Source organism: Sinocyclocheilus anshuiensis, unplaced genomic scaffold (assembly GCF_001515605.1).
Source record: "Sinocyclocheilus anshuiensis isolate Anshui unplaced genomic scaffold, SAMN03320099.WGS_v1.1 scaffold732, whole genome shotgun sequence".
NCBI classification, from domain to species: domain Eukaryota; kingdom Metazoa; phylum Chordata; class Actinopteri; order Cypriniformes; family Cyprinidae; genus Sinocyclocheilus; species Sinocyclocheilus anshuiensis.
Window position 1 is genome coordinate 2,332 of NW_015554133.1, and position 9,832 is coordinate 12,163.

The 9,832-nt window shown below is 43.5% G+C and overlaps 1 protein-coding gene and 4 non-coding genes across 5 annotated transcripts in view; 1 reads left to right on the plus strand and 4 right to left on the minus strand.

The window, feature by feature from the left end:
* The window catches only part of LOC107670295 (uncharacterized), a gene marked incomplete at its 5' end in the record, with an annotated part of 2,890 nt that extends 2,324 nt beyond the window's left edge, over positions 1 to 566 (plus strand). Inside the window, one exon of the mRNA XM_016462863.1 lies at positions 530 to 566. Within this exon, the coding sequence (XP_016318349.1) occupies positions 530 to 566 (37 nt within the window). The remainder of the gene's footprint in view (positions 1 to 529) is intronic.
* Positions 567 to 3,179: 2,613 nt separating this feature from the next.
* On the minus strand, positions 3,180 to 3,252 carry trnat-cgu (transfer RNA threonine (anticodon CGU)). The gene has a single exon. It is a non-coding gene; the product is annotated as a tRNA-Thr (tRNA).
* Positions 3,253 to 4,531: 1,279 nt separating this feature from the next.
* Positions 4,532 to 4,603, minus strand: trnam-cau (transfer RNA methionine (anticodon CAU)). Its single transcript has one exon. It is a non-coding gene; the product is annotated as a tRNA-Met (tRNA).
* Positions 4,604 to 4,948: 345 nt separating this feature from the next.
* Positions 4,949 to 5,020, minus strand: trnam-cau (transfer RNA methionine (anticodon CAU)). The gene has a single exon. It is a non-coding gene; the product is annotated as a tRNA-Met (tRNA).
* Positions 5,021 to 7,326: 2,306 nt separating this feature from the next.
* Positions 7,327 to 7,399, minus strand: trnat-cgu (transfer RNA threonine (anticodon CGU)). The gene has a single exon. It is a non-coding gene; the product is annotated as a tRNA-Thr (tRNA).
* Positions 7,400 to 9,832: the final 2,433 nt, after the last annotated feature.

A 9,832-nucleotide genomic window follows, 5' to 3' on the forward strand; every position in this document is an offset into this window, starting at 1 on the left:
TTATTTAATTTAATATTCATTACTGTTCTGTTAGCATAATTGTAAAATAAAAAAAAATTGAGAAATGATTGCTTTTTTTTTTTATTTGTGCTTTAATATAACAATTTCCATCAGTACACCGCAACAATAGAACATGTCTATAAAAAGATAATTTGCATTTTGTCATTCTTGTCACAGACATTTTTCAGCATATTAATTACTATTTTGCATCTTTTTTTCATTAGAAATAACATGTTTGTAAGTGTCTTGAATTAATGTAACCTAAAGAAAATGCTTAATCAGAATAATATCAGTACAACTACTAAATAACTAATAATAACAACAAAACACATTTCCATTGGTATAGTTTAATTTTCATGAAAGAATATCAAACTAACTACATATGTACATTTTATTAACCTTGAAATTGCATGTATTTAATAAAATTAACAATATTATAAAAAGTTGTCTTTAGCTGGATTCGAACCCCGGTCTTGGTGAGCACCTGCAATAGGAAACAGTGTAATATAAATGCGCGATTTTCCCGCAGGAAGGAACCGGAAAATGTATCACTGCGCACATGCTAAGGAAGAACGGTCTTTAAACGTCAAATTTCACCCTTTCTTTCCTCCTTTCTTTTTTTCCCCTTCTCTTTTTCTTCCTTCTCTCTCTTCTTCCCTTCTTCCCCACCTTTGACGGACTATTATTCCCCAGCTTGAGCACAGCACCTTAGACCGCTCGGCCATCCTGACACTTGTGTCCAGTGAAAGCTGCTGGATGAACGCCTTCTATGAGAGCAACAAGTGGCCTTAGATTTTCACTCCCATGCTGTGGATATTACCCCTTTTTGGGGGGCTCAGGCATGTATAGAAGTTAAAATGTCTTAGCAGAGGATGGTTTTCATCTATCGACCTCTGGGTTATGGGCCCAGCACGATTCCGCTGCGCCACTTCGATGTAAGCCACCCCAGATGGAACTCGAACCCACAATCCCTGGCTTAGGAGGCCAGTGCCTTATCCATTAGGCCAATGCGGCTGCCACGGGGTAGCTCACTTGCCTTATTAATTATCCCTCTCATTCAGGTGGTCTTTAAAACAAATCAGATGGAGTCTTCTCGATGAACGCCTACTATGAGAGCAACAAGTGGCCTTAGGTTTTCACTCCCATGCGGTGGATATTGCCCCTTTTTGGGGGTCTAGGCATGTACTCTGGGTTACGGGCCTAGCATGCTTCCGCTGCGCCACTCTGCTGTAAGCCACCCTAGATGGAACTCAAACCCACAATCCCTGGCTTAGGAGGCCAGTGCCTTATCCATTAGGCCACTGGGGCTGCCACAGGGTAGATCACTCACATTCAGGTGGTCTTTAAAACGAATCAGATGAAGTCTTCTCGATGAAGGCCTGCTAAGAGAGTCATGTTTTCACTCCCACACTATGGATATTGCCCCTTTTTGTTCACTTGCCTTATGAATTCTCCCTCTCATTCAGCTGGAATTAAAAAGAATATTCAGATAGAGACTTCTGGATGAACGCCTGCTATAAGAGAAACAAGTGGCCTTAGGTTTTAACTCCCATGCGATGGATATTATCCCTTTTTGGGGGGCTCAGGCATGTATAGAAGTAAAAATGTCTTAGCAAAGGATGGTTTCAATCCATCGACCTCGGGGTTATGGGCCCAGCACTCTTCCGCTGCGCCACTCTGCTGTAAGCCACCTGAAATGGGACTCAAACCCACAATCCCTGGTTTAGGAGGCCAGTGCCTTATCCATTAGGCCACTGGGGCTGCCATGGGGTAGCTCACTCACATTCAGGTGGTCTTTAAAACAAATCAGATGAAGTCTTCTCGATGAACGCCTGCTGTGAGAGCAACAAGTGGCCTTAGGTTTTCACTCCCATGCGATGGATATTACCATTTTTTGGGGGGCTCAGGCATGTATAGAAGTTAAAATGTCTTAGCAGAGGATGGTTTCGATCCATCAACCTCTAGCTTATGGGCCCAACACGCTTCCACTGTTCCACTCTGCTGTAAGCCACCCTAGATGGAACTCGAACCCACAATCCCTGGCTTAGGCATGCGGTGGATATTGCCCCTTTTTGGGGGTCTAGGCATGTATGGGAGTTAAAATGTCTTAGCAGAGGATGGTTTCGATCCATCGACCTCTGGGTTATGGGCCCAGCAAACAAATGAGAAGGATTCTTCTCGATGAACGCCTGCTATGAGAGCAACAAGTGGACTTATGTTTTCATTCCCACACTGTGGATATTGCCCCTTTTTGGGGGAATCACGCAACTATAGAATTAAAATTCCTTAGGAGATGGTTTCGATCCATCTACCTCTGGGTTATGGGCCCAGCACTCTTCCGCTTCACCACTCTTCTCCCTCCCATTCAGGTGGAATTAAAAAAAAAATTCAGATAAAGACTTCTGGATGAACGCCTTCTATGAGAGCAAGAAGTGGCCTTAGGTTTTCACTCCCATGTGGTGGATATTGCCCCTTTTTGGGGGGCTCAAGCATTTATGGAAGTTAAAATGTCTTAAGAGAGGATGGTTTCGATCCATCGACCTCTGGGTTATGGGCCCAGCACTCTTCCGCTGCACCACTCTGCTATAAGCCACCCCCGATGGCCAGTGCCTTATCCATTAGGCCACTGGGGCTGCCGCGGGGTAGCTCACTTGCTTATTAATTATCCCTCTCATTCAGGTGGTCTTTAAAACAAATCAGATGGAGTCTTCTCGTTGAACGCCTGCTATGAGAGCAACAAGTGGGCTTAGGTTTTCACTCCCATGCGGTGGATATTGCCCCTTTTTGGGGGTCTAGGCATGTATGGAAGGTAAAATGTCTTAGCAGAGGATGGTTTCGATCCATCGACCTCTGGGTTATGGGCCCAGCAAACAAATGAGAAGGATTCTTCTCGATGAACGCCTGCTATGAGAGCAACAAGTGGCCTTAGGTTTTCACTCACATGCGATGGATATTAACCCTTTTTGGGGGGCTCAGGCATGTATAGAAGTTAAAATGTCTTAGCAGAGGATGGTTTCGATCCATCGACCTCTGGGTTATGGGCCCAGCAAACAAATCAGAAGGATTCTTCTAGATGAACGCCTGCTATGAGAAAAACAAGTGGACTTATGTTTTCATTCCCACAATGTGGATATTGCCCCTTTTTGGGGGACTCACACAACTATAGAATTAAAATTCCTTAGCAGAGGATGGTTTCGATCCATCGACCTCTGGGTTACGAGCCCAGCACGCTTCCGCTGCGCCCACAATCCCTGGCTTAGAAGGGCAGTGCCTTATCCATTAGTCCACTGGGGCTGCCACGGGGTAGCTCACTTTTTGCTTTATTAATTATGCCTCTCATTCAGGTGGTCTTTAAAACAAATCAGATGGAGTCTTCTCAATGAACGCCTGCTAAGAGGGTTATGTTTTCTCTCCCACACTGTGGATATTGCCCCTTTTTGCTCACTTGCCTTATTAATTCTCCCTCCCATTCAGGTGGAATTTAAAAAAAATTCAGATAGAGACTTCTGGATGAACGCCTTCTATGAGAGCAACAAGTCAAGTCAAGTCAAGTCACCTTTATTTATATAGCGCTTTTAACAATACAGATTGTGTCAAAGCAACTGAACAGCATTAATTAGGAAAATAGTGTGTCAATAATGCAAAATGACAATACTAAACACTCATTTTTCAGTTAAAGACAGTTCATCATTGAATTCAGTGATGTCATCATCCAGCTCAGGTCAGTTTAAATAGTATCTTTGCAATCATTTGCAATCAAGTCAACGATATCGCTGGATCCCAATATCGCTGTCCCCAACTAAGCAAGCCAGAGGCGACAGGGGCAAGGAATCAAAACTCCATCGGTGACAGAATGGAGAAAAAACCTTGGGATAAACCAGGCTCAGTCGGGGGGCCAGTTCTCCTCTGACCAGACAAAACCAGCAGTTCAATTTCAGGCTGCAGCAAAGTCACATTGTGCAGAGGACTCATCTGGTTCCTGTGGTCTTGTCCATAGTGTTTGTAATATGTGGGAAGAGATTATTACAATACATTCAAAAATAAAATACTTGCCACCAGGTCGCGGATCTGCTTCTCCACGGTCTCCAGCTCGAGCTGCGTGTCCTCACCTGCACTTAAAGGTAGACACACATCCGCCATTAAAGCAAGTAACAGTGAGTAAAACAATGGTAATGTGTGTGAATAGAGTATTAGTAATGTAAGTGAGATTAGCGGCAATCACGCTGGCGATGCTAGCGGGCTATATGTTAATAGCAGACTCGGGAAGTCAAAAATAGGACTAGTGATAACAAGGCGCTCTGATTGTTTTTGTTGTAGAATACAATAGGGGATATATTCACACGTTATAGAAACGAAAATTATGGTGTATAAAATTGATTTTAAGATAAAAAATTAGACGACAAAGAATTAACTTGACAGAGCTCAAACTCAAAACACACGGCAGCAACAAACAGCCTTAGGTTTTCACTCCCATGCGATGGATATTACCCCCTTTTGGGGGGATCAGGCATGTATAGAAGTTAAAATGTCTTAGCAAAGGATGGTTTCGATCCATCAACCTCTGGATTATGGGTCCAGCACGCTGCTGCTGCGCCACTCTGCTGTAAGCCAACCCCAGATGGGACTCGAACCCACAATCCCTGAATTAAAAAAAAATTCAGATAGAAACTTCTGGATGAATGCCTGCTATGAGAGCAACAAGTGGCCTTAGGTTTTCATTCCCATGCGGTGGATATTGCCCCTTTTTGGGGGACTCACGCAAGTATAGAATTAAAATTCCTTAGCAGAGGATGGTTTCGATCCATCGACCTCTGGGTTATGGGCCCAGCAAACAAATCAGATGGAATCATCTCGATGAACGCCTGCTAAGAGAGTTATGATTTCATTCCCACACTGTGGATATTGCCCCTTTTTGGGGGACTCACGCAAGTATAGAATTAAAATTCCTTAGCAGAGGATGGTTTCGAACCATCGACCTCTGGGTTATGGGCCCAGCACACTTCCGCTGCGCCACTCTGCTTTAAGCCACCCCAGATGGCCAGTGCCCCGCTGCCGCGGGGCCGCTCACTTACCTTATTAATTATCCCTCTCATTCAGGTGGTCTTTAAAACAAATCAGATGGAGTCTTCTCGATGAACGCCTACTATGAGAGCAACAAGTGGCCTTAGGTTTTCACTCCCATGCGGTGGATATTGCCCCTTTTTGGGGGTCTAGGCATGTATGGAATTTAAAATGTCTTTGCAGAGGATGGTTTCGATCCATCGACCTCTGGTTTATGGGCCCAGCAAACTAATCAGAAGGAATCTTCTAGATGAACGCCTGCTATGAGAGCAACAAGTGGATTTATGTTTTCATCCCAGATAGAGACTTCTGGATGAACGCCTGCTATGAGAGCAACAAGTGACCTCAGGTTTTCACTCCCATGCGGTGGATATTACCCCTTTTTGGGGGGCTCAGGCATGTATAGAAGTTAAAATGTCTTAGCAGAGGATGGTTTCGATCCATCGACCTCTGGGTTATTGGCCCAGCAAACAAATCAGATGGCGTCTTCTTGATGAACGCATGCTATGAGGCCCAGCACGCTTCCGCTGTTCCACTCTGCTATAAGCCACCCCAGATGGGACTCGAACCCACAATCCCTGAATTAAAAAAAATTCAGATAGAGACTTCTGGATGAACACCTGCTATTAGAGCAACAAGTGAATTTAGGTTTTCACTCCCATGCGTTTGATATTGCCCCTTTTTGGGGGGCTCAGGCATGTATTGCCCCTTTTTGGGGGACTCACGCAAGTATAGAATTAAAATTCCTTAGCAGAGGATGGTTTCGATCCATTGACCTCTGGGTTATGGACCAAGCACGCTTCCACTGCGCCACTCTGGTTGTATTGAAAAAGGCTTACGTACAACGTACAGTAATCAACTTGATTTGATTACAAGTGTGTTCAAATCAACTTGAATTTAGGCACTCATTACGAATTACGAGGTCATAGATGACATATGTTGAAAACTGTGAAAGTTTAGCCTAGTAATATGGCAGCTTTTCGTCAAGCAGGACCTGGGCATGCATATAAGTTAAACCGTGTTTTCGCAGAGGATGGTTATAACAAAATGCACACTTTATCATAACTAACAAAATGCAATCAACTGTCTAAAATAAAATACCAGAAACTCCTCAAATAAATAAACACCCCCCTCTGATTGTCAACATGATGGTACAGTCCATTTTCCTCTGGCACAGCACAAGATTGGAAACTGAAGCATCGCCTCTCTCTTTGTTCACCGACAAACTAAAAACTAAAGCCACTTGTTTCTCTCATAGTAGTCGTTCATCCAGAAGACTCTGGGCGTGTGTGTTTTTAAGACCTCCTAAATGAGATGGAGAATTAGTTGGTTAAGTGAAGCATCTCATAACAGCCCCAGTGTCCTAATGGATAAGGCACTGGCCTCCTAAGCCAGGGATTGTGGATTCGAGTCTCCTCAGGGGTGGTTTACATCAGAGTGGTGCAGTGGAAGCATGCTTGGCCCATAACTGGTTGTGGCGGAGGTTTTGCAACAATATATAGTGATATTCTCAAGGTTACTCAGAAGACAGGATACAGGTTTAACTCATTAGAAATACTTCTGCTTAATGTTACACTGTCAGATACGCAAAATAAATCTATCGTAGCTCTGGCTACTGTGTATAGACCACCAGGGCCATATACAGATTTCCTAAAAGAATTTGTAGATTTTCTCTCAGACCTATTGGTTACTGTTGATAAAGCGCTAATTGTCTGAGATTTTAACATTCACGTTGATAATACAAATGATGCATTAGGACTTGTGTTTACACATTCAGGTGGTCTTTAAAAAAAATCAGATGAAGTCTTCTCGATGAACACCTGCTATGAGAGCAACAAGCGGCCTTAGGTTTTCACTCACATGCGATGGATATTACCCTTTTTTGGGGGGCTCAGGCATGTATAGAAGTTAAATTGTCTTAGCAGAGGATGGTTTCAATCCATCGACCTCTGGATTATGGACCCAGCAAACAAATCAGAAGGATTCTTCTAGATGAACGCCTGCTATGAGAGCAACAAGTGGGCTTAGGTTTTCACTCCCATGCGGTGGATATTGCCCCTTTTTGGGGGTCTAGGCATGTATGGAAGTTAAAATGTCTTGGCAGAGGATGGTTTCGATCCATCGACCTCTGGGTTATGGGCCCAGCAAACAAATCAGATGGAATCATCTCGATGAACGCCTGCTAAGAGAGTTATGATTTCATTCCCACACTGTGGATATTGCCCCTTTTTGGGGGACTCACGCAAGTATAGAATTAAAATTCCTTAGCAGAGGATGGTTTCGATCCATCGACCTCTGGGTTACGAGCCCAGCACGCTTCCGCTGCGCCCACAATCCCTGGCTTAGAAGGGCAGTGCCTTATCCATTAGTCCACTGGGGCTGCCACGGGGTAGCTCACTTTTTGCCTTATTAATTATCCCTCTCATTCAGGTGGTCTTTAAAACAAATCAGATGGAGTCTTCTCGATGAACGCCTGCTAAGAGAGTTATGTTTTCTCTCCCACACTGTGGATATTGCCCCTTTTTGCTCACTTGCCTTATTAATTCTCCCTCTCATTCAGCTGGAATTAAAAAGAATATTCAGATAGAGACTTCTGGATGAACGCCTGCTATGAGAGCAACAAGTGACCTCAGGTTTTCACTCCCATGCGGTGGATATTACCCCTTTTTGGGGGGCTCAGGCATGTATAGAAGTTAAAATGTCTTAGCAGAGGATGGTTTCGATCCATCGACCTCTGGGTTATTGGCCCAGCAAACAAATCAGATGGCGTCTTCTTGATGAACGCATGCTATGAGGCCCAGCACGCTTCCGCTGTTCCACTCTGCTATAAGCCACCCCAGATGGGACTCGAACCCACAATCCCTGAATTAAAAAAAATTCAGATAGAGACTTCTGGATGAACACCTGCTATTAGAGCAACAAGTGAATTTAGGTTTTCACTCCCATGCGTTTGATATTGCCCCTTTTTGGGGGGCTCAGGCATGTACAGAAGTTCAAATGTCTTAGCAGAAGATGGTTTCAATCCATCAACCTCTGGATCATAGGCCCAACACGCTTTCGCTTCGCCACTCTGCAGTAATCCACCTCAGATGGGACTCGAACCCACAATCCCACAATCCCTGAATTAAAAAAAAATTTAGATAGAGACTTCTGGACGAACGCCTGCTATGAGAGCAACAAGTGGCCTTAGGTTTTCACTCCCATGCGGTGGATATTGCCCCTTTTTGGGGGGCTCAGGCATGTATAGAAGTTCAAATGTCTTAGCAGAATATGGTTTCGATCCATCAACCTCTGGGTTATGGGCCCAGCAAACAAATCAGATAGAGACTTCTGGATAAAGGCCTGCTATGAGAGCAACAAGTGGCCTTAGGTTTTCACTCCCATGCGGTGGATATTGCCCCTTTTTGGGGGACTCACGCAAGTATAGAATTAAAATTCCTTAGCAGAGGATGGTTTCGATCCATTGACCTCTGGGTTATGGACCAAGCACGCTTCCACTGCGCCACTCTGGTTGTATTGAAAAAGGCTTACGTACAGTATGTTCAAATCAACTTGATTTGATTACAAGTGTGTTCAAATCAACTTGAATTTAGGCACTCATTACGAGCTACTCGGTCATAGATGACATATGTTGAAAACTGTGAAAGTTTAGCCTAGAAATATGGCAGCTTTTCGTCAAGCAGGACCTGGGCATGCATATAAGTTAAACCGTGTTTTCGCAGAGGATGGTTATAACAAAATGCACACTTTATCATAACTAACAAAATGCAATCAACTGTCTAAAATAAAATACCAGAAACTCCTCAAATAAATAAACACCCCCCTCTGATTGTCAACATGATGGTACAGTCCATTTTCCTCTGGCACAGCACAAGATTGGAAACTGAAGCATCGCCTCTCTCTTTGTTCACCGACAAACTAAAAACTAAAGCCACTTGTTTCTCTCATAGTAGTCGTTCATCCAGAAGACTCTGGGCGTGTGTGTTTTTAAGACCTCCTAAATGAGATGGAGAATTAGTTGGTTAAGTGAAGCATCTCATAACAGCCCCAGTGTCCTAATGGATAAGGCACTGGCCTCCTAAGCCAGGGATTGTGGATTCGAGTCTCCTCAGGGGTGGTTTACATCAGAGTGGTGCAGTGGAAGCATGCTTGGCCCATAACTGGTTGTGGCGGAGGTTTTGCAACAATATATAGTGATATTCTCAAGGTTACTCAGAAGACAGGATACAGGTTTAACTCATTAGAAATACTTCTGCTTAATGTTACACTGTCAGATACGCAAAATAAATCTATCGTAGCTCTGGCTACTGTGTATAGACCACCAGGGCCATATACAGATTTCCTAAAAGAATTTGTAGATTTTCTCTCAGACCTATTGGTTACTGTTGATAAAGCGCTAATTGTCTGAGATTTTAACATTCACGTTGATAATACAAATGATGCATTAGGACTTGTGTTTACTGACCTAATAAACTCTTTTGGAGTCAAGCAAAACGTCACCGGGCCCACTCATTGTTTTAATCATACGCTAGATTTAATTATATCACATGGAATTGATCTATCAAATTGAAAACGGTTAGAGAAAAACAAATGTAGATTCTACACTGTATAATACTTCAGCTTTATTCATCACACCAAAAGATAAACTGCAGTGCTATACAACTATAGGACAGGAAGAGCTAAATAAACTTATCACTGCATCTAAACCAACAACATGCCTGTTAGATCCTGTACCCACTAAATTACTAAAAGAGTTGTTACCTGTAGCAGA